The sequence below is a fragment of the Mastigoproctus giganteus genome, chromosome 4, assembly GCF_048544385.1.
Source record: "Mastigoproctus giganteus isolate SK-2022 chromosome 4, ASM4854438v1, whole genome shotgun sequence".
In the NCBI taxonomy this organism is placed as follows: domain Eukaryota; kingdom Metazoa; phylum Arthropoda; class Arachnida; order Uropygi; family Thelyphonidae; genus Mastigoproctus; species Mastigoproctus giganteus.
Genome location: NC_143578.1, coordinates 131,362,590 through 131,390,319, shown reverse-complemented (window position 1 = coordinate 131,390,319; position 27,730 = coordinate 131,362,590). Strand labels below are relative to the sequence as shown.

General features: G+C 38.3%; 1 protein-coding gene across 5 annotated transcripts in view; it reads left to right on the top strand.

Annotated features, from left to right (window-relative positions):
* Pi3K21B (phosphatidylinositol 3-kinase regulatory subunit alpha) overlaps window positions 1-27,730 on the top strand; it is a 519,263-nt gene that overhangs the window by 449,991 nt on the left and 41,542 nt on the right. For all 5 annotated transcript variants that reach the window (XM_090372927.1, XM_090372928.1, XM_090372924.1 and 2 more), the window contains 2 exons: window positions 1,256-1,432; window positions 1,558-1,641. In XM_090372927.1, coding sequence (XP_090229053.1) covers window positions 1,256-1,432; window positions 1,558-1,641 — 261 coding nt within the window. The remainder of the gene's footprint in view (window positions 1-1,255; window positions 1,433-1,557; window positions 1,642-27,730) is intronic.

Sequence of the window (27,730 nt, the reverse complement as noted above, 5' to 3'; positions counted from 1 at the left end):
TTTCAGGGAGGAAATTGATGCAAACGAATGTTATCATTATTTTCACATTTTGATTTCTGGTAGCATTAGAAGATTGTCAGAACAGGAGGATCAGTGAATCCACTGACTAAACAAATTTTCCACAATAACCACATTTCCAATATTGTAATCTCACCCTTGTTCTTGTTATACCCATGTTGCAGAGGATGATTAGCAGATTGCAAGAAGCGGGGCTTCATTCTCGCCATGCATTACCTCATCTATCTCTGATGTCATTCCACATCTGCAGTGCAAAAGTGTACCGCAGATGATAGAATGGGAAGAGAGTTGCTTGGGAACAAGAATGTTATCATGTAATCTTTAGTGATGAATCTCATTTCTGTTTAGAATCCAGTGATAGCCATATGCATGCCTGGAGACTTACTGGGAAAGAGGTAATCCAGCCTGCACCAGAGCGCAGAATGCTGGGAAAATACCCAGGATTATGGTATTTAAGAATTCACCTCTAGTGGTTATCAGTGACATTGATGGCAAGACACATTGAAAGTATTCTAAGACCATTCAATGCTGCTTTTTGTCCTCTCTATCCTAAATGCTGTTTCCAACAAGTAATGTCTGCCCATATATGGATTGTATAACAGTGCATAGGTGACATGAACATGCTTACTTAACCTGCCCATTCATAGATCTTTCGTCCATTGATCATATTTCAACATCAGAGATAGATGAGGCAATGCATGGCGAGAAAGAAGCCCCACTTCTTGTAATCTGCATATGAAAGAATGTTCACTGACCCCCCTCCCCATCTTAGGCCCCTACCACACTTGCCCAACTCACAGCATGAGTGCAAGAAGCATGACTCAGTGTTCACCAGGATGACATTCACCACCTTTTTGACTGTTGCTATTTGTATCACAATTTTCAGAAGCGTATTTTATATTGATGTACTCCACATATTTGTAGGTGCTGAACTGGAAAGCAAATTTAATCATTTCTTCTCTGTATTGACTTTTCTCACTCCACTTATTTTGAGATGAGAACTTTTATCTGGGTCAATTTCAGTGATATGTAGCATATGTATATATTAAAATCTGTCATATCTTCTCATGCAGTAATATACTTTTATGAATATAGTGCCACATTTTGCAAATTATCCATGGTTTTATCCAGAAAGGTTTATTTCCCAATCACACTAAATAATCAGGAGTCTTCTGTGGTTAAGAATACTTACATTGCCTGTGAATTGAAATTTAATAGGTTTTTTAAATCTTTACAGACTTTTGGAAAATTTTGAACTTCTAAATTCAAGACTGAAGGCCATTCAGGAGAGTCAGTGCCAGGTGGAAAATGAACTAAAACACCAAGCTGCTTACAATCGTTCGCTTGACAGAGAAATGAATTCACTTAAGCCAGAGATAATTCAGCTTTATAAGCAGAGGGAACAGTATCAGACGTAAGAATTATTGTTTTTATAGCCATTCTGAAGAATTTGTAGTATCTTAGCTATTGTGTTGAAACTTTAACAAATTCTCATAATATTAGAATTTCAAAAAGTGTAAAGTTCCCTTTTCCTTTCAGTTGGTTATTTGGTAAAGGAGTCAAAAAAGATAGGATTAATAAATTACTCCAGGAGTCTTCTGCAGAGGCTAAAGACATCATCAGGTAAGATATGTGATTGACTAACATCTTAATTGAATTTCAAATTAATTATAATACTTAGAAGAAAGCAACTTAATAGAAATGATTGTATCCATCAGCAATGGTGTGTTGTTAAATAACAAAGTTACAATGAAGTTTCTGCCTTTTGGATATTTTTAAATTTAATGCATTTCATTAACATTAATGAGTTTTCTGATTAAGATCAACCCGTTTAAAGAGTAAGATCTTTATTTATAAGTTATAATAAAGCTGGAAGTTCCTAAACTAACTTTGCAAATTGCTTTTAGTGTATTCGTGTGTAACAGAAATTTAACAAAAAATTATAAAAACTTGTAAAATGAAAATGAAACAGGGATGCATTGTTTAATTCCTTAATTCATTAACCAAAAGGGAGAAAGTAAAAACCATAAAAATAAAATTCATGGCTAACACTTAGAATTTGGTTGTAAAAATGTTTGGAAAAGGTTTGGTTGCTCACAGACATGTTGAGGAGGTTCTGTTTATCCAAGTTATGGATCAGAACATCACATGCAAACATACTGTCTCTGCATCTGCCCAAATTAGAATGCAACCACTCAACCTACTCAAAAGTCAAATTCTGGAAACTTGGTAAGAAAATTAAAAAAAAAATAAAGTTGTATATAAAGTGACTTATCATGAGCTAAGAAAACGGATAATACTAGTTAAACCAGTGAATGCAGTTACTTTTCTAAAATTTCCATCTTTAGCAACCCAAACAGATGCTTCATTTCTCTGAATGGGTCCCTGTTTCAACTCGCACTGAAGTGAAAATTTGTTTCACCAAGCCAGCAATACTCCATTTATCATTACCTTGTATTATCTTTCCATTACACCTGAATTCAATTTGTTTCCTTCATATAATGGAAGAGGAAAGCATCCGATTTAATTTTTTAATGAAAAAGTTCAACTTAATGGAAAGTACCTTACAATTCCCTCTCCAATTTTAAAGTGGTATAGACAAGATCTGTTCAGTCCCTTTGAGATTATGAACACTTTAGCCAAAACTTTCTCCAAAGTGGCTGCAATCACATGATTCATCCTACCAACAACTCAAAGCAACAGCAGAAAGTTTTGTTAAAGAGGACAGAGCTGTTTCTCTTCTCTTCCTTATAATAAACCATTTATAATATTTGAGTTGAAAGAATTCCTAAATATATCGTTCTGCTCGTCCCATTGTTGTAACTAACTCATGTTACAACAGACAGCTAAATGAAACAGCTCTGTCTACACCATAATAATTTGTCTAATTTTTGCTTAAATTTGTTCAAACTGTAGCACCAGATGAAAGTTTTTCCTAACAAACAATCACTCTGGCTTCAAGCAAGGCAGGTTTTTGCACATCTGTTCTACACTCATCCTTCAATTTAAATTTATGTTCTTATATGTACTGTCGCCGACTGGGCTAGCCGGGTGGGTAAAGTACCTGCCTGGCAACCCAAAGGTCACGGGTTCGAATCCCGCCTCGGGCTTGGATCAAAGTACTGCAAAAACCTTGGGAGGTGCATTATGGCCATAGATGACGATGCACCAACAACTACCAAAAAAAAAAAAAAAGTACTGTCTGAGTGAAATTATGGCATGTAATTATGTCGATGGCATAATTACATGCTATCAACATGTAATTTATTCAATCCGCTTAAGGCCTTAAACATTTTAGTCAGACCTTGCAGATGCTGCAATTTGCAGAACTGAAATCTTGCTTTTGTATCCATGACTAATCTTGTATCTTGTTGCTCTTCTTTGCACCTGTTCCAACAACACATTCTTCCTAAAACAAGGCTTCCAGATCGTCCCATTGCTTTATACAATGGGATGATCACTTCCTTGTCTCTGCTAGCAGAATTACAGAATTACTATGTACAAGTGGACCCCCACTTTATGATATTAATCCATTCCAGAGACACCATTATATCATGAAAATAACGTAATGTGAACCCAATAACACATTGTTTTTTTTTTGGTAATTCGTTCCAAGACCTCGAAGTTGAAATTTTTGCTATATAACCAAGCTATTTATCTCTCTAAAAGGTGATTTTTATAATGGAAATTGTATATATTGATTAAAGTACAACACAAAAAATCACTTCAGCTAAAGGCCAACATGTTTACAAATGCTGCTATTAGCTGAGAGGAAAGACCACATTGTCTGGTTGGAGATAAACAGTAAAGTGAATGAAAGAAGTAGGGGCCAGTTAAGTTGATCACTTAACCGGCACCTGCTTTATTTAGTTTATCCCCCTACCCTCTGTAATGTAAAATTAAGAAGGAAGAAACTAAATCTATCAATTTTCTTAATTTTACATTACAGCAGGTAGGGGATAAACAAAATTTTAGTATTTATGGGAAACCCACTAATATGGGCATGTTATTACACTACAATAGCTCTCACCCATATACATACAAAAAATCAGTCATGCTCAGTCAGTTTTTAAATACTTTTAAATATTCAACCACACAGAGTGTGTTACTGTCATAATTAGAGGAGCTAACAAAGAGATTCCTCAATAAAGATTATCCAATTATCTCTATCAATAAAGTTAAATTGATTGCTCAGGAAAAGAGAACCAATAGCAATCAAAAAACAAATATTGATAAAAAGCATTTTATTACAATCCCATACATTGAAAATTAGTATAACAAACTGAATTATTTATGTAAGGGCATGGATGTGAAAGTGATAGCTAGACCTACTAATAAATTACATACATTATTAAGGAACCGTTTGACAAATTCTTCCTTTCAACAAACACATGATCTTGTTTACAGCATTTCTTGTAAAGACTTGTGACTTAGCTTATATCGGATCTACTCAGGGAGTGTTGGATTTTCGCGTAAAACATCGGGCTTCGGTACGCGCGGCGAGAGCAAACGCTTCAGAGTTGGCATTTCATGCTGTGAATGAGGAACATTCTTTCCTCCTTAATGAGGCCAAAATAATTAATATCCAGCATAATTACAGTAAGTTACTTATTGCTAAAACTCTTGAAATAGAAACTATTAACCTTCGCAGACCTTTTTTGATATCAGATGATTGGTCCTATAAACTGGTGAAAACTAAATTTCCTTTTAAATACATACCCATCAGTGCATTTTTTTATTTTTTAGTTTCATTCCATCCTGTGAATACGAGACATCAAAAAGTATTTCTTAAGGAGGAAGAAATCCGCTTTCACGTATTTTATATTCATTTTTTTAATCTAGTTGTAATTTTGACATAATGTTTTCCTATGCTGATCTGTTATGTGATATGTTGCATCACAGTTGATATTTTTGGAGTCGGGTTGGGGCCTCAACTGTGATTCCGGGTTGTTAAATCGCTGTCGTACTTTTGGTATGGAACACATTAAAATGTATTTTATTTGTTTTATATGATGGACTAGGAAAGTTGAAAAAGAAGCCTTCCTATAAAGAGACCAAGGTAATCCCTGTATTATTTATTAAAGGTTGCAAAGTATAGGAGTCATTGAGCATATAATAGCTTTTATTACACTTAATTAAGCTATGTACTTAAGTGTAAATTTATTTTTATTTTGTTAACCAGTGGAAAATATTCTTCCAATTTTCATGTATCATTTAATTTTTCATCGTAAAGTGATTTGATTGTGCAGTGAACCAATCGTAAAGCGGTGGTAAATCGTAAAGTTCATGTCAGACTGGATAATTCACCCCCCCCCAGGTCTTTTTATTTTCTTTGTAACACTGCCTTGGGTGTGATACCACCCAGTTGGTTAAACTTAGTTTTCACTTCACAGCCCACCTGGCTAATTTGCTAGATCTTGTTGCAGTGTCATACCCTGATTGCTGTGATTGCCATATAAATGTATTCCTGTCATGATGATCCTGCATTATTTCTTTAATCACTGACTCCATTATTTATCCTGGAACAGGAATGACGCTTACAGGTCTGTAATTACTTCTCCCTTTGATTACCCTATATAAGCGGGGTAAACATTTGCACATATCCACTCCTTAAGGACCTCCCCTGAATCCAACATACTCTCATAATTATATAAGGTTTAATTATCTCTTTTGCTGTTCCTTTTAATATAATTGGATAGATTCCATCAGCCAGAGGTGCCTTGCTTACTTTTAGCCCTTAATTTCTCTTTCACTTCCCTCTCAGTTATCACAAAATCATTCACCGCCTATTATTAGTTGGTAGAGTTCTGGTATACCCATTTGTAAACACTTCTTTGTGCATGAATGTAGATGCAATATATTTATTCAGTTTTTCAGCACCAGAACAGGATCTTCAATAGTTATTGATGACCTGTTCTGATTATATTCATATCTAATGAACCAATGTTTTTCATTCCTTTCTTTTAGTGTTAACACAAATAAAGAACTCTTTGCTACTTTTCTTTGCATTCCTACCCAAAGACTTATTGTAATCTTTTTAGCCTGACTAGCTTCCCCATTCTTCTGACTTGATTACAGATTAATTTGAGCTTACTGTATGTATCTGTACTCCTTGATAATTTATAACCACCATATGCATTTTTCTCATATGTTTGTCTTAGTTCATTTTTCAAGCACCTAGGATAGTTTGTATGAAAAACTTAGTAGCTTCTACTTTTCTGCATATTTCCAATTTTTAATTTCATGTCAGACTGGATAATTCACCCCCCCCCCCAGGTCTTTTTATTTTCTTTGTACACTGCCTTGGGTGTGATACCACCCAGTTGGTTAAACTTAGTTTTCACTTCACAGCCCACCTGGCTAATTTGCTAGATCTTGTTGCAGTGTCATACCCTGATTGCTGTGATTGCCATATAAATGTATTCCTGTCATGATGATCCTGCATTATTTCTTTAATCACTGACTCCATTATTTATCCTGGAACAGGAATGACGCTTACAGGTCTGTAATTACTTCTCCCTTTGATTACCCTATATAAGCGGGGTAAACATTTGCACATATCCACTCCTTAAGGACTTCTTTGTGCATGAATGTAGATGGAGCCTTTGTGCATGAATGTAGATAGCCACAAAGCTCCATTATCTGGAGCTTTGTGGCTATTATTTTTCTTTCAGCGTTGAAGGTGTTAGAAATTCTGTGGGTATGCCCTTTTTAAGTCTGTAATATAAGCCTCTTTTGGCTACTTCCAGGTAATGTGGGAGAGCTCTGGCCACAGCTGTAGCGCAGGTGTGCTTACTGCGCAACATGCTCTGTAATAGTGAGTAGTATTGTCCTTTGTATCGATTCTAATTTATTCCTATTTCTTACTATGACCAAGTGGGTGAACCATGCACCGACTCCATAGGTGATAACAGGTAGGAACATTGCATGGTATATGATTGCCAGGGTCTTTCTTTTGAGCCCCCAATCTGCTTGACTGATCCTGGAAATCATACCTGCATAATTTCTCACTTTCTTCGCCAAGTAGGTCAAATGGGGATAAAAAGTTAATTTTGAATCAAAGACCACTCCAAGCTATTTTAGTTCTGTTACCATTTTTATAGTAGCTGTGTTAATTTTGATTTGTGGACATTTTCTGTCCAAATTGCCTTTTAAGAAGTATTTGTTTGGTTTTTTCAGGTGATATTTTGATCATGTGCATTTGTGCCTATTCCTGCAGCTGCAAGAGGGCTACATAGGATATTTGCCCTACAGCCACTCACGTGTTACCTTTTACAAGGAAAAGCATGTCATCTACAAAGGCCAGGCTTTCCGCTGGCCCAGATCCAAGGCCAGAAATTAATCCAGAACAATGTTCCAGAAGAAAAGGCCAAGGATTGAACCCTGCAGGCAGCCTTTATTCACAGGGCATGTCAATTCCTGGAACTTTGTGCAGACTGAGTCACTTCTGTCTGTAAGGTAGCTGTTTATTACTTTATAGAGGTTTTGTGGGGTATTTGCCTAGCAGAGGACATTAGGCATTTGCCTAAGGACACTAGGCCACCAGAGTGAGTCATATGCCCCAGCAAAGTCAATAGAGATTGCCAGCATATATTTCTCCTTTGAGTTTTTAACTGTTGTTAGAAGGTGGTGCATGACATCCTCCATAGAGTTGCCCTGCTTAAAACCATACTGATTATTGGAATGTAAACCTGCTTTTTTGTAGTATTGAGCTAATGTTCTTGTTTATACTCCGGTACGACCACCAGGTCAGTAGAGTTTACAATAACTCAATCAATACAAATTGTTAATTCTATTTAGCAGTCAAGGGCTCGAACCCCGGTCCGCTCAAAGAGCGTGTGCTACGGCACTTGTGCTCCTGACCACTCGGCTACATCAATCTGCTATATACAGTCGATTCCAGTTATTTGGGACACATCGGGACTAGTGCATTTTGGCCCGATTAAGCGGCTGCCCCAATTATCTGAAGTTTCACATAAATAGTTAAAAATACAATGTTACCCCCCACCCCCTTTTTTTTTTTTTACAATTGGTTCACTGTACAATCAAATCACGTTATGACGAACTCAAAGTAAAGTACCGTTCACTATACGATGTGCAGTAAGCGCCGGTCATTGTGATCGCGTTTGTGAATTGAATTTTAATTCTATTAAACAGTGATTCTAATTAGCGAAAATAGGAGGAATATTATCCAAAGGCTATAAAAGTTTTATTACCTTACCAATTAAAAAATTAAATGATACGTGAAATTCGGAAGAATATACTTGATAATCGGAATAATTAATGCATACTGTAATATGTACATACTAACTAAACTAGTTGACATTTGTGGGTGGGGGTTAAAATTTAAAACAGTAAAAAGATAAGCAATCAATAACAAAAAACACAGCACACACAAATTGCAAGCAACACGATACGCGAAAGTGGGAACGAAGTAACGAGTTACAAAACTTTAAAAATAGGAATGAAGAGAAGATTCTGAAAATTATTTTTTTTATATGATTGAAGATTCCATGGAAGTGTAAACACATTTTACCATAATAAACGGCATTTTGTCCCAAATAAGCAAAGTAAACCCTGGCTATTTTCTTGATTGGGTTCTGGTTTTTAAGATTTGTCCCAAATAAACGGCTGCCCCAATTAACCGGTGGCCCAAATAACCGGAATCTACTGTATTAGTCTTTCGTATATTTTCCCTAGTACAGGGAGTAGGGCTATTAGGCTATATGATTTGGGATCAGTAGGTGGTTTCTCAGGGTTTTTGAGAATTAATCTTAATACAGCTTTTTTCCATATTTTTGGGAATATACCTATATAATAACTGTCATACAGTTATTATATAGTGCTATTTCTCTAATTTTGTTTTCATAATCTCAACCTCTAAGAAGTCAAAACCTGGGTATTTATTGTTTTTGGTTTTAGATAGTGCTATTTCTAAGTCTTGTATAGTAAACAGAGGTTCAATATTGGCATTCATATTCAGTGTTTTATTTTATAATGTCTACTTGGGTGGGGGGAATGATCCACAGTTTATAGGACATTTCCTCTTGGCAGCTTGTTTGTCACTGTTCTGTATACAACTTCCCAAGGGTTATTGTTTCCAGGAGTTCCCCCAAGTGCCTCCAGCATTTCTTTTTCTTGTCTCTTATGAGGGCTGTATACTGACTCCTGAGAGATTCTATAAGAATCTGTCAGTGAATCCACCTCATGTGGCCAAGATGCTCTGGCTATGAAAATTTCTCCTCACTTGGTGCACCCTTCTCCTGAGTATAGTCAGTTCAGAGCACCACCAGGGGGTTGCCTACTACCTCGGTTTTTTCCATGGGATAGACGGGTTTGCTGTTTTTGTTAAAATGTTTGTCACAGTCAGTGCTTTCTTGTCCGGGCTACAGTTGCCTAATCTAGACCACTCATTTTCCTGTTTTTGCAGCTCAGCTACTATATGTTCTGCGAAAATCTGCCAGTTTGCCCTTTTAAGGTTATACCTTTTAATATCCAACAAGGAGTGTTGGGTTGTTTGTAATTGCCAGTTTAGTTTGAAGGTGATGGCTCTGACCTGATGTGGTCCAGGCTGGCTGGACATAGCAGTCTGTAATTTTATAGACTATTGAATTGGTGGCAAGAGTGACATCAATGTACATGGTACCACATGGTACTGCTAAAGGTCGGTAAGTTATTAGGTTGATTTATCACTTTAGCATTAGCATTAGTTAAGGTATATGATGCAAGAAAGCAAGCTATAGAGCATCAGCCCATTTCCCATTTCACCCATCTGGTCACTCCAAATGTTTGCCTAGTTCAGCCTTAAATTTATTTAAGCAATCAACTTCCACAACAGATGGAAGTCAGTTCCAGCAGTCAACCAAAGACAAACTTTGGCACATCTATTCTATAACTGTCTTTCCTCAATTTGATTCTATGCCCCTCATGTTCTTAATCTCAGCAAGTGGAAGTATCCCATCAGCATTGAGCCTGCTCAAACCATTCAAGGCCCTGTACACCTCGATCAGATCACCTCGCAGGTGCCTAGTCTTGCTGCAACTGACAGAATTTAAGCCTCTCCTGGTAAGAGAACCCCTTTGTTCCTCTCACCAATCTTGTTGCCCTTCTCTGTATTCATTCTAGCAACTCTACATCCTTCCTAAATTGAGGCCTCCAAACCTGTACGCAGTACTCAAGGCGTGGCCTGACCATTGCCTTATACAAAGATATAATCACCTCCTTGTCTCTGCTAGCAATATATCATTGCAGTTATTATCACTGCTAGCAATATACCCATATATCATTGACAAAACTTCATGACCAGCTCTGGCAGCCCATCTGCACTGCTCAGAGAACTTCATTTCTGACTGCACAATTATCCCCACATCTTTTTCATTCTCCACCTCCCTGAGCATAGTACCACACAGTTGGTATGTTTCTCTTGGGTTACTGCTACCCATATGCAGTACTTTGCATTTGTCAATATTAAATTTCAGTTGCCACTTCTCAGATTTTCTAGATACCTAACTCCATCTACCTAACTTTTCTAGATCATTTTGCAGTAGCATACTGTCTTTACTATCATTAACAATCCTGCCAACCTTTGTATCATCTGCAAACTTGGACATTAAGCCTGATATACCTTCATTGATATAATTAATAAATACACAAAACAGCAATAGGCCCAGCACCAAACCCTTGGGGACTCCACTAATAACATTAGGCCATGTAGAGCAGTGTCCATTTATTACCACTCTCTGCCATCTCCCACTCAACCATCCCTTTATCCATTGCAGCAACTTGCCCTTAATGTCATACCACTCCAATTTGTACAGCAGTCTTCCATGTGCAATAGTATCAAAAGCTTTCCTGAAATCCAAGTATACGATATCAAAATTATTATTTTTTGCATCCAGTTCCTTTGTGACCACATTGTAGTATCCAATCAGATTGGGTGCCTCCATAGCCAGGTGGGCAGGAGCAGCAGTGTCGTAGCACATGCTTCTTGATTAGACCAGAGTTCGAGCCCTTGCCCACCAAATACGGAGGATGCAGAAAGGTCAGGGAATGACCACCGCATATCCCCGGAGCAATATGGCCTTAGTTGCTAATGCTCCTAAAAACCAAATAACAAACAAAACCAATCAGATTGGTCAGACAAGACTTCCCTTAAAAAACCCATGCTGTATCTGTACTGTTACTGCAGTCTTGTCTAGGTGATCCTGCATCACTTATTTAATCAGTGACTCCATTATTTTCCCCAGAACAGAAGTTAAACGAACAGGTCTATAATTATTTGCGCCACCCTTTGAGTCCCCTTTGTGAGTTGGGGATGCATTTGCACAGCTCCAGTCCATGGGGACCTCCCCTGAAGCTAAGGATGATCTCATAATTATGGTGAAGTGTTTGCTTACTTCCCTCACTGCCTCCTTCAATATAACTGGATAGATTCCATCTGCCCCAGGTGCCTTTTTTATGTTTAACTTCAACAATTTCTCCTCCACTTTGCTCTCTGTTATTAAAAAATCATTTAGCTCCCTGTTAGTTTAGTAAACTTCTGTCCTCAGTTTACTAAACCCAAGCATTCATCCCAAGCATTTTTCTTCTCTCCCACGAGCCTCATTAGTTCATCTGACATCCATTTAAGCCTAAAACTTGAACGGTATTTCTTTGTTGGTATGAAAAGCTTAGTAGCTTCCAAGATTTATTCCCTGAAGGCCTCTCATTTAGAATTCAAAAGCTACCTGAGACCACTGTAGTCAACTTTATGAAAACAAAACCCCTTACCTTTACCCTTGATGGTAGTTACATCTTTAAGTAAATCCCACTTCGGTAGACTGTGATCTCTGTCACTTAGTGGTTCCTTTATCTGTAAATTTCTAATGCATGAGTCATCATTGCTGATAATCAGATCAAGAGTATTACCCCCTCTGGTTGCCCCTCGAACATGTTGCTGTAGAAAACAATTGAAAGGGTAAGTTGACTATAAAATCTGATAATACCTGGCCATTGTGTGTGCCTCCTCTGTCTTCTATATGGCTATACTATAAGGCTGACCAGCAGTTGACATCAACCACTATGATATTTGCAGTAGGTAACAAATTTATAACTGCTTAAAAGTAATCTGTAGTAATGTTTGTCTTCATCTGGTCTTGCATAAAGAGATATGATATAGAACTGTCCTACTGGTGATATGGGCATACACTGCCACAGGGGAGCAAAGGTGATCCACCTTTGTGACTGTATGGTCAGTATTTTTAACTACTGTTGCTGTGGAAGGGACACCTGAGGTGTATTCTATTATTTTATAGTCTCTTGGGTATCTGTGAACCCTACCTATATGTGTGTAGGGCTCCTGGAGCACCAAGATATCTATATTATATTCTTCTAATTTGAGTTTGATCTGATTTACAACAGCTCTTGCTCTTTGAGCATTCAATTGGACAAGGTTTTGAGCCCTACTCACATTTATGTTTTCAATCAGGCCCATATTTGGTCCTAGATTGTATAAGTTTTACTTTTTTTTTTTTTTTTTTTTTTTTATAACTGGGGCATTTATCATCCCTGATACCATGTGTGTAGTCAGTCAGCCGTTGCTGCCTTGCAGATAACACATTTTGACTGCTGAAACTTATTTTTGTAATCTTAGCCAGCTACTGCACAGTGACCACAGACAGGTTCCTTCTGACTGCAGTCTCTGACAGTGTGACCATATTTATGGCAGTTAAAACATCTTTGGATAGGGAAATGTTCCCTTAAATCTATGACTGGTCCAGCCAGCATAGATTCTCTGTTGTCCCTGCAATACCTTCCAAATTTTTGGTGTAATTTCTGCAATTATATTGAACTGTCATTTCATTGTTAAAATTTTTGAAGTAGATATCCATCATGAATTCTTTTTCTATTACCGACACAGTAATAGAAAAACAGGTACATCGAAGATTATAATATTTTGGTTTTTTCCTTTTGGTTTTTCAGGGAGCAAGCCCAGTTTTTCCACCTCAGGATGGTTTTCTGTTTTTCTTAGATCTTCTTTTGCTTGCTACCTCGATCAGGATTATTTCTGATTATTTCTATTATTTCTGATTTTTCACATGTTGTTTACCTTTATTTCTCTCAGATGAGGCTTCAACTTTGTTTCCACTGGTCCTTAACTGACTCATTCTTTTTATGGGTAGTGTCACTTTTCCCTTTTAGAATAATAATGTTGCTTTCCTTGTTTATATTAAGTCACCTAGCAGCTATTTGTTTAGCTCTACATATGTCCTGTTTGCCATTGAGCTTTGCAGCTTGGGCATGGGTTAATGTGTTCATTGTTTTATAGTTGTCTCTAATTTTGTTTTTAACACTTGGTTCTCTTTGTTCAATTCAATCAGGTGCTGCTCAAGTAGTGATGGTGCCTCCGTAGCCAGGTGGGAAGGAGCAGCAGTGCGTAGCACACGCTTCTTGATTAGACCAGGGTTCGAGCCCGTCACCACCAAATAGGAAGGATACGGAAAGGTCAGGGAATGACCACCGCATATCCTGGAGCAATATGGCCTTAGTTGCTAATGCTCCTAAAAACCAAATAACAAACAAACAAATCAAGTAGTGACCAACAGTTCACTATCTGCAGCCTAATTTCAGAAGTAATCCTATTGGTTTGCTTGTGCATGTATTCTTCTAGATACACTCTGGTTCCTTTTGCCTGTTTGATAGAGTCAGTCAAATTTGATAAGTAGTCTAGTTTAAGTTCTTCTGTCTTTTGTTCCATCTCTGGAGTTTCTTGATTTTTCCCTTTCCTGGCCTTCTTAATACTGAGGAGGACAGTTATTATCTAGTTCATTATTATTTTCTTCATTATTAGGGGCTTTCTCCCTGAGTACTCTAACTCCATTTTCAGAGGAGTCTTTTAAGTCATTGTTCAGGATTTTGTCATTATTTGACTTTTCAGCCATAATTTCTAATTACGTACACTTTCGTAGCAATAAGTTGATTGCAGACATTTTAAGTAGTGATTTGAACTACATTAACTCCTGGCTTATAGCCGTGAAGGGTATTGTGTATGCCTTTTGTATGCAATAAAGAGTTCTTATTCCAGTGTAGAATCGCAATTTTCCCATTTTGGCGGGAAAACGCCAATTGACAAAGAAAACTCTCTTATAAACTAAGTATGGTATAAGTTAATTCTGTCATTAGCATTATGTTTCCCATACAAAATAACCTTGTCACAAACAGTTTTAAGTATAATGTATTCAAAATTTTTGGGCTTTTGAGATGGGCTTGCTGGTGCTGAGCAAAAATAGACAAAGACAATCACAAAAACTATTCTTACCTGACTTAATTAACTTACCTTCATCTGTGATACTCTTCAAACCTGAAAAATCCATGTTGTAATTGTTAAAGAAATCCAAGATCGTGCAAAGTCGTCATCAATTGCTGTCCGCCGTTTACATCAAGCGGTGATTCTTGCAGATGCGTCCGTTCACCTCCGCGATCGCAGCGCCACCATTTGGAACTAAGTGCAATGGAATGATAATTGGATGGGAGGGATTTGTAGTCATTTTAGGAACTAGTCGGATCTCAGCAAATTTCCATGCAGAAGAAAGAACGCCAGCAGAAAAGGAAGGTGACAAAAAACAAGAGTAAGCTGGGGAGCACAAGTTTGGAGAAGGAGAACCACTGGCAAAATATCGGGACTTGGACCTTTCTTGGTGGCCCCGGGTGCCAAGCGATTGACTGAGCGATTTCTACTTGTGCTTTCACTGCGACTTTTTTGATAGGTGAATTCTGCGTTCTCTTTTACGTTCCTCTCTTTGAGAAATCCTTTAATTTAGTAGCTCTTGTATCAAAAGTACTGGTAGAGAGCAAGGAAGGAAAGTAACCTTTCTTTATTTTTCATATTTAATAGACTAACTCCTACTAATTTCGCTTGGTCACTCCAGGCACTGCTCCTGCCTCCCCGTGGCGGGGCCGGTAACCTTGGCAGAAAAGTTCATCTGCCAGGGGCTAAAAGGAGCCAAGATGGAACAAAATATGTTTCCTTGTTTAGAACCGACAAGCAGTCGGCTAAACACAGAGCACGAACATGACTCTTCGCAAGCAAAGAGGTTAAAAACCATTTCCTCTGCGACCGAGTTTCCTGCATTTTTAATAATGCATTCATTATCAGAACAGCCTCTTAGTAAGCTATCCCCCTTTCTTATCCAAAAACACTTGGAAAGTATTGCAGGGTCTCCCAAGATGGTTAAGAGATTGCAGTCGGGGGACTTACTAGTAGAAACTGTCAACTGCAGGCATTCTGAAAAACTCCTGAAAGTGACAAACTTTGCAAAAATTCCAGTAAAGGTAACTGCCCATGCAACCCTAAATACATCTAAGGGTGTTATATCTAGTTGGGACCTTTTGAATGTGACAGAAGAAGAAATTAAAGAAGAGCTAAATGAACAAAATGTAATTGCTGTCAAAAGAATCATGACTAAAAGGGACAATATACTCACACCCACCAGAAGTATCATTCTCACCTTTAACAGTCCAAATCTACCCTCAACAGTAAAAGCAGGATATCTACTCTGTCGCATTCGTCCTTATATTCCTAATCCGCTGAGATGCTACAAATGCCAAAAGTATGGCCATTCTCAGGCGGCATGCAGAGGGAACCCAGCTTGTCCCAACTGTGGATCTTCTGATCACAGTCAAAACGACCGTTCGGCAAAAGAAATGACTTGTCTTAATTGCAAGGGTAACCATCCTGCTTACTCTAAAACATGTGAGAAGTGGAAAATGGAGAAAAAAATTGTAAAATATAAAGTCGAAAACAAAGTTACTTACCAGGAAGCAAGAAAATTAATTGCACCCAGTATATCTAACCGTAGCTATGCCAGTGTTGCAAAAAAATATCAAACAATAGCCACGCAAACTGATGTTACTGTTCCATCCAACATATCAATCTCCGACTGGGCCCGAGCTGTTCTTTCTCAGCAACAGTCCAATATCCAGAAGCACTCAGATCAAGCAAGTAATACGCCTCTTACGATTCGAGCAAAATCTCCTCATTCGCCAATGATTGCTACCACACCAAATAATCCCAGTTCAACTTCAAAACAGAGTATTCAGGAAACATCAGTGGATCAAGAGTACCCATCTAAACAGGAAGATCCGATTCTTGAAATATTTGCAGAAGAAGAAGAAGAAGATATGGACACAGGTCGCCCCACCTTTCCAAAAAGAAATAAACCAAAGCCAGAACGCCACAAGACAGCCACGTCAGGTACAGCTTCTTCTAAACTCAAATAATGCCTTATATTTTACAGTGGAATTGTAGAGGCTTTAGATGCAACATTGATGATATTCAGTACTTAATTAGACGCTACTCTCCAGTGGGTTTCTGTCTGCAGGAAACCTACTTAACTGCTAAAATCTCTGTTTCTATAAAAAACTACTCAGTCTACCGAAGAGATCGGAATACATCTGACTCTGCTCGTGGTGGTGTAGCTATTTTGATTAACTCAAAGATCCCTGCTAGTCAAATCATTCTTCAAACCAAAATTGAAGCCGTTGCTGTGCGTCTGATTGCTGAGATTGCATTTACGCTAGTCTCAGTCTATCTCCCACCAAACAATACCTACTCTTTCAAAGATATTGAAGAACTTTTAGTACAGCTACCCTCACCAGTCTGCTTGCTAGGGGATTTTAATGGCCACCACCCTTTATGGGGATCCTCTAAATTAGATAGACAGGGCCGACTGATTGAAACTCTACTAGATAAACAAAACCTTACCATTCTTAATACTGGTACACACACCCATATACAGTTACCTACTGGACAGACCTCTGCAATTGACCTCTCGATTTGTTCTCCGATACTGTTTCCAGTCATTCAGTGGTCCGCTATGGATGACCCAATGGGAAGTGACCATTTTCCAATTGTCTGTAACCTGCTCACTACACAACTACCATTAGACCAACCCTGCAGAAAATGGAAATTTTCTAAAGCCAAATGGGCCAAATTTCAATCAGCAATCATTCTGGACAAAGAAACTATTCAGCTACAACCTATAGATAAAGTAACCGATTATATCACATCCAGTCTTTTAGTTGCAGCAAAATACTCAATTCCATTATCAAACCCCCCAACCCGACGGCACTTCAACTACTGGTGGAACGACGAGTGCACGAAAGCAAAGAAGGAAAAAAATAAAGCATTCAACTTATTCCGTCGATTTCCGACAACAGCTAATTTAATTAGCTACAAGAAGCTAAGGGCAAAAGCGCGGTTCATTCACAGGCAAGCCAAGAAAGATTCTTGGACTCGGTTTGCATGTACTATCAACAGAAATACCGACTCCAGATTAATATGGAAGAAAATTAGACAGCTTTCTGGGAAGTTTCCAATCATCCCTTCCCCAATTCTTTCATACAATGGACAAGAACTCTCTGGTCCTCTAGATATAGCGAATGCCTTGGGTAAAACCTTTGCCGAAGTCTCTGCTGTATCAAATTACACTCCAAAATTCCAAAAAATTAAGACCTCCACCGAACAGAGGCCCATTAACTTTACAACCTCACTATCACTTCCGTATAATCAGCCCCTTGAATATTGTGAACTTTTACAAGCCATAAAAACAACGAGAAACAGTGCAGCTGGGCCAGATGGCATATATTATGTCATGCTGCAGCATCTCGATGAGCAAAACTTACAAATGCTGCTAGTTTTCTTTAACCGGATCTTCCTGGAAAATATTTATCCAACATCTTGGCACCATGCTACAGTTTTGCCCTTTTTGAAACCTGGAAAAGATCCTTCCAATCCTAATAGTTACAGGCCAATCTCTCTGTCAAGTTGCCTTGGTAAAATTCTTGAAAAAATGATCCACAGTCGACTCAGCTGGATCATTGAAACTGAACAACTATTGAGTAATTGTCAACATGGCTTTCGCAAAAATAGGTCCTCTCTAGATCTGATGATCAAGGCCGAATCTGAAATTCGCAATGCCTTTGTGAAAAATGAACACCTTGTCATGGTCTCCATTGATATAGAAAAGGCATTCGATACTACCTGGCGATATGGCATTCTCAGTGACCTACATAATCTTGGTCTACGAGGCAACCTGCCTATATTCATTAGGAACTTCCACCAGATCCGCTCTTTCCAGGTTCGATACCAAAACTCCCTTTCTTCTACATTCTTGCAGGAAGAAGGAGTACCACAGGGGTCGGTTTTGAGCGCAACCCTATTTGCCATTAGAATTGATTCCATTTCCAAAGAACTTCCAAATACTGTAGAAGCCTATCTTTATGCTGACGATCTCTCCATTTCTTGCTACTCTCGGAACATGAGATCTATTGAACGCCAATTACAAATATCCCTCAATAAAATTCAAAAATGGGCTGAGTTCAATGGATATCGGCTTTCCCATCAGAAAACAGTTGCTATCCACTTTTGTAACCAACGCAAATTACATACAGACCCTGAACTCCGAATATCAAATTCCAGCATCCCGATTACCAACAATATTAGATTCTTGGGATTAATATTAGACAGCAAGTTAAATTTCCTTGAGCACATTAGAGTAATACGTACTACCTGTCTGAAAAAGCTGAACATGCTTAGAGCTCTATCTGCCCAGTCTTGGGGAGCAGATCGTACAACTTTGCTGCTCTTATATAGAGCACTGATTAGATCTCGGTTAGATTACGGTGCCCCAGTTTATGATTCTGCTCGAAAGAGTGTATTACGCTGGCTGGATCCTGTACAACACAATGCACTGAGGATTGCTCTTGGTGCTTATAGGACATCACCAACCTATAGTCTATATATTGAAGCCCATGAGCCCCCTCTTTACCTCCGCAGAAAAATGTTACTACTTAAATATGCAGTCAGAATACGAAACTGTTCTCCGCACCCCATCCAACCATATCTCTTTAATCCATCATTTCACAATCTCTATAGAAATAAACCAAATAAAATACGCCCAGCAGGCCTACGGCTCCTTGAAATAGCACAAAATTGGAATGTTCCTCTCCAGAGTAGGCAGCACAGAAAGAATTATTCTTGCCCACCATGGACCCCATTTCCTCAACCAGCCTGTGATAATTATTTTCTCCAATGGGGAAAGAATCATCTACCAACTCTGAATGTGCAACAACTCCATGCTAGCCATATTCAAAACTGTTTTGACTTCTTACCGATATATACTGATGGTTCCAAATCTCATTCAACTGTTGGAGCAGCAGCAGTGTTTCCCTCTGCTATCATATCAGCCTCTCTTCCACCTGAGTACAGCAGCTTTTCAGCGGAATTATATGCAATTCAATTAGCTCTAGAAAATTTGAGTCTTCACCCATCTGCAAAATATTTAATTTACACCGACTCTCTGAGCTCAATTAGAGCAATGCAGAATTTCTCTTATAAGGATCACCCTATACTAAATCAAATCAAGTATTTGCTGTTGAAAATCGAAGATCGCCAGCAACGAGTGAACTTTTGCTGGATTCCAGCACATTCAGGCATCAAAGGGAGCGAGTTGGCTGATATTTCGGCTAAAAATCCATCAACAGTAGACTTAACCTCTGCCTTTATCCCAGTTTCTGATTATAATATTATAATTCAAGCAGCATATCATGCACAATGGACAGAGCTATGGCATAAACAAACAAATAACAAACTGTTCCAGTTAAAACAGGACCCAAAATTTTGGCACTCATGCATTCAGACAGTTCGGCGAGAAGAAGTGGTACTCGCGCGGATTAGAATAGGACATACTCATCTGACTCACCTCCATCTACTCACAGGCGATGATCCTCCTCTTTGTTCACAGTGCTCTGAGCAGCTAACAGTCAAACATATTTTGATTGACTGTCCACATTATCAACAACATCGAACTTCAATATTTCATTCTCTGGCTAATTTCCGTGAACGGATAACATTAAATGATATCATTGGTGCAAATGCCAATATTAATGAACTTTTCTGTTATTTGAAACAAATAGGAATGTATAAGCGACTCTGATTAGTTTCTGGCATGAAATGAGATTGAACCGTCTTCACATTAATTATTTATTTTATCTTTTCAACCTACCTATGAATAGGCGCAATATAGCCACAGCAGCTTGTGCGCCATTAAACACCCATACCACACACACACACCTTTCTTGGCATTAACATTGCTAAAAATTCTTCTGACATTCTTTTTGGTGGAAGAATTCAAGAGGCATTGAGTGGATTCTGCTGGGAATGGTAGAAGGAGGTTTACCGAGATTGTCAATACAAGAGTTAGAAGAAAAGTAGGATGCATGTAGGTCAGCTTTACCTTTAGTTGAGATGCGAGTAAAGATGGGCAAAAGTTGCAGCCAATCAAGTCAAGAAACTGGAATGTTCAACTACCATTTGGACAAGAAGCAGGTTTCTACTTGTAGCCTATTCAAAATTTAGTTTGGTGTGATTAATAACTGCTTTACAGTTGTTTTGTGTTTGGTATAGACAGAAAATGAACCTGAAGATTTGCAGGCAAGCCAATGGTGATATGCAACATTCCTATTTTGAACAGCCTTAGCACATTTATTAAAAAATCTGAGGTGTGGATAAAAGATGAGATTTTAAGGTGGAGTGTGGAATAAAGGATTTCATCCCTAAAAGAATAATTTCTCTGACATAATCTGAGTAAACATTGACATCAGAATATTTAAAACAATAATCCAACCAAGGAAAAGAAGAATAGAAATCTGCCAGGGCACAATTTTACATTTTTGTTATGCCAGACAACACAAGCTGAGAATGTCTACAAGAGAAAGGCTCCAGGGGACCACTCATCTCGACTGTGTACATGGAAGGGTTATTTGTGAGAAAAAAAAATCAATAGTGTTGACTTTGTGAGTTTGGATTGGCGGGTATTCTGGTAAGTAAATGGACAATGTGTGAGGTTATTAGTAATTGCAAAAATTCAGCATCTCAAGCAGGTTGGTCCATGTGACTAGAAAACAGAAGCCAGCTGGAGTTGTGAACATTAAAATCACCAAGGAAAATTACTTCATTATTAGGAAAGTTGGACTGGAGAAAGTAAAGTTGTAAAGAAAAGAAGTCAAAGTAATTAATTATTAATACATGATATGTATTACTAAGTCTCTGACAGGGTATATCAGAGCAGACATATGATATGCACAAGTATCACCTTGAAGCGAAAGGAATTGCATAGCAAATAATTATAACAACTTAGATGAACAGTGGTCGAATTAACTGATAGTTTAGATTGTGTGAGAAAAAGGAAGTGGGGCTTGGACATCAATCCTGTAAGTGGTAATGGACATCATTGAGATTGAACTGAGACCACATATATTTATGAAATGAATAAGGAAATATTTGTGAGATTTAGATATTTTTGCAGATAAGTTTGCTTTATTAATTTGACGATTTGACTACTTTTGGTGTGTTGCTGTGTTGTCTGATGAATGAGTGTAAGCTCCGAAGTTGAAGTGGCGAGCTGAGAGCTTGATGAGCTACCATTTTAATTCCTTCAATGCCGTCAACTGTGTTCTGCAATCTCTCATAGATTGTAGAACACAGTTGCAGTCTGTGAGTTTGCACTTAATTTTCTCGCACCCTTTGCACTGAGCACACACACAGCGACATCCCCCTTGCTGTGTCATATCCCATTCCAGATAGTTCTGTGACCGTCTAGCAAGTATCACAATTTATGAAACTGATTCATATTAGAACTGCCTCTCTTCAATTCCCCTAAGCCACAGTATTCCTGCTGCTTTCAGCTTTTTGCTCTGCTGCTCTACTCTGAGGCAGGTTTAAATTTAATTTAATTTAAAATACCACAAACTAAGAGATACCCGAGTGCAATAATAATACTGCCCTATTTACAGGTTATACCGATGATATGTACTACACTATATATTACTCTTCCAAGCTACTTTATACAGCTGTGAATTATATAGGTACACTTGTAACATTGTAAACCTAGTTTATAATGTTATTAAAAACAATTCTATTAATTATATTCCTACTGAACTACAAAAAGAAATATGAAATAGCAATTTGAAAATAAATATGAAATATCAATGCAATTTAACACTTGACTGTAGTGGCAGAATTTTCTCTTACTCTGGAACTCGTTTTAAGCAATTTGAGAAACCAATTAAGTTTTACCTACCGCATTACTACTTTTAGTAATGCGGTAGGTAAATGCATTAAGCAAAAATGTAACAAAACAAACAACTAATTTTTAAGTAATAAAATGCCTAGCAGAGTTCATATAATCACACCAACTTGATGCTATCCTCATTCTCAAATCCTGCAACATAAGCATATTGAGTAGCAGTTACAGCTGACCATTTATCTATTTTAACTCCTGATTGATGTCCATTGGGGTTTGTTTTTGGCTAAAAAGACTATTTGTGGGCCTTTTGCAAACGGAGTCTTTACTCTAATCCTTAACTCAGGCTTGTAAAAAACACTATTCCACTGATAATGTGAACAAAATTTCTGGGAATCAGTTTTGATCAAATGCTGACTTTTCAGCAATATATAATCAGTAGCTCAGGGTAAAGTGCATAAGAAGTGTAAATATTCACTGTTCTGTCTCCTTCAATTCTTGGTTAACAGATAGAAGCTCATTATTACTCTTATTAGGCACTTTTCCAGTCTATACATGTTTATGGTTTCCAAGTCTATTCTTATGCAAGAAATTTCATACTTTGGGTTGAACCAGTCCATCACAGGGCAATATGATTTGCTGCTGGAGTGTTGTTTCATTATTGCCTGTCCAGAACATTTATGTGTAATGCATACTTATGCCAAAAAAAAAGGAAAATCTAATAACATTAAAAGAACTACCAGTTGTGCCATTTTATCTTGGTCCAAGAGCTAGCTCAAGATAGCTTTACAGTATGCTTTATAATGTGTCCATCTTATGATTTTACTCTTGTGTACTGACAGAAAGTTGAGACATCCCCGTTTATTTACAGCACAGAGCTGAATATTCCTACTTCTTGTTAATATATATAGATCTGTGGGATTTGCATGTGTTTTCCAAGAAAAACTGTATGCAGTTGGATTTCCCCTTGAATGTAGTATATAAAGTCGATTCTGGTTATTTGGGACACATCGAGACTAGTGCATTTTGGCCCGATTAAGCGGCTGCCCCAATTATCCGAAATTTCATGTAAATAGTTAAAAATGCAATGGACCCCCGCTTTACAATTGGTTCACTGTACAATCAAATCAATTTACGATGGAGTCACCATATTAAAGGTACCATTCACTATATGATGTGGCCCCAGGTGCCAAGCGATTCTTGCGTGTTTATAAAGCATTTATCCTCACATTGACAGAGTTTTCCTTGTGTTTTTCTCGTAGTATTAAAGTTTTCTGTTAAATAGCTCTACTTACTTAAAAGCACTAAGAAGAGAGCCCAGAAGAAGGCAAGTACCTTTTTCTTTAATTTAGCTAACTTAGTAACTAACTCTACACTTAGCCACCAAGCGGCACTGCTCCTGCCTCCCCGTGGTGGGGCCGGTAACCTGGATGGTAAATGCAAACCCCCAGGGCCAAAAGGAGCCATCGTGGATAAAAATCATTATCCAAACCCAGAGTCTTTGAGCTCAAGAGCAGAAGCTTCTAACACTGACCATGACTGAAGTCAACCTAAAAGACTGCAAAGAGAAGCAGAATGTCATGACGATTTTCTAAACTTCCTGGTGATTCATTCCCTATCTGCCCAACCTGTGGGTAAGTTATCACCATTCTTAATTCAGAAAATCTTGGAGTCTATTGCTGGATCACCAAAAATGGTAAAAAGACTGGAATCTGGAGACCTTCTGATAGAAACAGCCACCTCAAAACATTCTGAGCGGCTGTTAAAGACAACAACATTTGGTGGGTTGACAGTATCAGTTACTCCCCACAAAACACTAAATTCATCAAAAGGTGTCATCAGCGAGCGGGACCTAATTACAGTCTCCGAAGAAGACCTACTCCAAGAACTCAGTAGTCAGAAAGTAATAAATGTAAAACGGATCATGATGAAAAAAAGATGGAAATCTCACTCCAGCAAGATCCATCATTCTGACATTTAGCACTCCAGACTTACCATCCTCTATTAAAGCTGGTTATTTAAACTGTCGGATTTGACCTTATATCCTGAATCATATTCGTTGCTTTAAATGTCAGAAATATGGTCATTCCCAGCAGGCATGCCGAGGGGAAGCCATATGTCCCATCTGCAGTTCTAAAGATCACACCCAAGCAGATTGCTCACTCAGAACCCCTGTTTGTCCAAACTGCAAAGGAAGCCATCCAGCCTTTTCCAAAACTTGTGAGCTATGGATAAGGAAAGAAAATTCAAAATTGAAAATAAAGTCACTTTTCCTGAGGCACGTAGACAAGTTATGTCGACCATGCCTAGTGGTCACTCTTATGCAGCTTGCACTCGAAACTTTGTTTCTACTGCAGCTCAAACAGATGTATCAGTTCCGCCTAAGACCTCTAGCGAATTGGCTTAAATCTACACTTTCAATCTCTAAAAAAGATAATCTTCCAAAAAAAACTAGCGAAGCCACAAATACTCCAATCAGCATTCCTACTCATACCCCATTGGTCCCAGTTGAAAGAGAACAATTAAAATCTGAATCAGTCTCAAAAAAAAATGAAATCTCCCACCAACAGTATGGATGTAGATGAGCTGCTAGATAATGAGGAGCCCATTCTAGAACTCCATGCAGAAAGCAAAAATAAGAGTAGGAGTGTGTTATAGGCCTAATGACTCGAATGAGTACAATGAACAGTTGTACAGAGAAATAGAGTGGGCTAGTAAATCGGAATGTCTTATAATGGGGGATTTTAACTTCCCAAATATTGACTGGAACTTGAGGGTTGGTCACTCACACACTAGTCAGACTTTTGTGGATTTATTGGATGATTGTTTTCTGCACCAGCATGTTCGAGAGGCAACCAGAGAAAGTAATACTCTTGATCTGGTTATCAGCAGTGATGATTCGTGTATTAAGAATTTGCAGATGAAAAGGAAGAGGATGAATCTGATTGGTCCACTTGACATCGATTGTTCGACTGTTGATGATCCTGCTCAGATAGCAAACAAACTGAATGAGTATTTTGCATCTACATTCACACATGAGGAATTATTAAGGTTTGAAAATGGCAGAAGGTTATCAAATTGTAGCAGGATACTTAATGATTTTGTAATAACTGAAAGCAAAGTGGAGGAGAAATTGTTGAAGTTAAACATAAGAAAAGCACCTGGGGTGGATGGGATCTATCCAGTTATATTATAGGAGGCGGCAAAGCAACTAAGCAAACCCTTAGCCATAATTATGAGAGCATCCTTGGACTCAGGGGAGGTTCCCACGGACTGGAGATGTGCAAATGTATCCCCAATTCACAAAGGGGGATCGAAGGGTGACACGAGTAATTACAGACCAGTTAGTTTAACTTCTGTTCCGGGTAAAATAATGGAGTCACTGGTTAAACATGCATTGTAGGATCATCTAGACAAGACTGCAGCAATAATTCAGACACAGCATGGGTTTGTTAAGGAAAAGTCTTGTCTGACAAATTTGATAGGATATTATGATGTGGTTACAAAGGAACTGGATGCAAAAAATAATTTTGATATCATATATTTGGATTTCAGGAAAGCTTTTGACACTGTTGCGCATGGAAGACTATTGTACAAATTGGAGCAGAATTGTATTAAGGGTAAGTTGCTACAATGGATAAAAGGATGGTTAAGTGGGAGAAGACAGAGGGTGGCAATCAATGGGTGCTGCTCTTTGTAGACTAATGTTATTAGTGGAGTCCCACAGGGTTCGGTGTTAGGTCCACTGTTGTTTTGTATATTTATCAATGATATTGATGAAGGTATATCAGGCTTAATGTCGAAGTTTGCAGATGATACAAAGGTTGGCAGGGTTGTTAATGACAGTAATGGCAGTGTGCTACTGCAACAGGATCTAGATAATTTGGGCAGATGAGCTAAGAAGTGGCAACTGAAGTTTAACCTTGACAAATGCAAAGTACTGCATATGGGTAGAAGTAACCCCAGAGAAACGTACCAACTGTATGGTACTACACTTAAGGTGGTACAAAATGAAAAAGACCTGGGAGTAATTGTGCAGTCAGATATGAAGTTTTCTGAGCAATGCAGACAGGCTGCCAGGCAGGTCATGGGGTTTTGTCAATGATATATAGGAATTTTGCTAGGAGGGAGAAGGAGGTGATTGTCCCTCTGTATAAGGCAATGGTCAGGCCACGCCTTGAGTACTGCGTACAGGTCTGGAGGCCTCATTTTAGGAAGGATGTAGATTTTCTTGAGCGTGTACAGAGAAGGGCAACAAGATTGGTGAGGGGAATGAAGGGATCCTCTTACCAAGAGAGGCTTAAGTTCTGCAAATTGCAGTGGCTGGAGACTAGGCACCTACGTGGTGATCTGATTGAGGTGTATAAGGCCTTGAATGGGCTGAGCACGCTGAATTCTGGTGGGATCCTTCCACTTGTTCAGATTACGAATCTAAGGGGGCATAAATTCAAATTAAGAAAAGACAGATGTAGAATAGATGTGTGGAAATTTGCCTTTAGCCAGCGGGTGGTTAATTGCTGGAACAAACTTCAGTCTGTCGTTGTGGAAGTTGACAGGTTAAATAAATTTAAGGAGGAACTGGACAGGCATTTGGAGGGAATGGTGTGGGTTTTTTTTTTTTTTTTTTTTGGCTGATGCTGCATAAGCTTATACACTTGCTTTCTTGCATCACATGCCACTACTACATCAGGAATATTGGATGCCCTACATTCTCAAAAAAGGACCGGAAAAAATGTCCCATGTACAAAAAACAGTCAGAGGAATCATCCTCAGGTAAACCTAAATAATGCATAACATCATACAATGGAATTGCAGAGGACTAAGCAGTCATTCTGATGACTTAAGAGATTTAATAGCTCAATTCAATCTTATAGGTGTATGCTTACAGGAAACATTCTTGTCACCCCAAGTTTTGCCAAAATTTTTCAAGTTATACCGTTTACAGATGAGATAGGAACTCAGAATCAACTGCATGTGAAGGAGTTGCTATTCTTGTTAATGCTAACATACCATCCAGGCCGATCCAATTGAGAACTACCCTAGAAGCTGGGGCAGCTCGCATTGCAGTTGGTACATCATTTACCATTGTTTCCATTTATATTCCACCATTTGCACCACTTCTGCTTTCAGAACTTGACAACCTCATTGCACAACTCCCAACTCCAATTTGTCTTTTTGGTAACTTTAATGGACACCATCCATTGTGTGGATCTGCCACAATGCATAGAAGAGGCAAATTGATGGAGGAATTCATGCATAATAATGATCTTAATTTATTAAATTCTGAATCTCCTACCTATATCCACTTAGCAACCGGATCTGCTTCCGCAATAGACTTGTCAATTTGTTCACCATCCATATTTCCAATCATGACATGGTCGGTATTAACCAATCCCTTTAACAGGGTTAACTCCAAATCCAGATCAACGATCCTTGGCAGTTTAAAAGGGCAAACTGAGGTGGCTATTCTGCCCAAATACTCTTAGACAGATTTTATGTTCAAAGACAACATATTGATGATGTGAACACTTACATAACCAATCAGATTCTGACTGCAGCTAAGGCCTCCATTCCAAAATCCACACCATGTTGAAAACACAGAAATCACTGGTGAAATACAAATTGTTTAATTGCCAAACAGGGAAAAACCA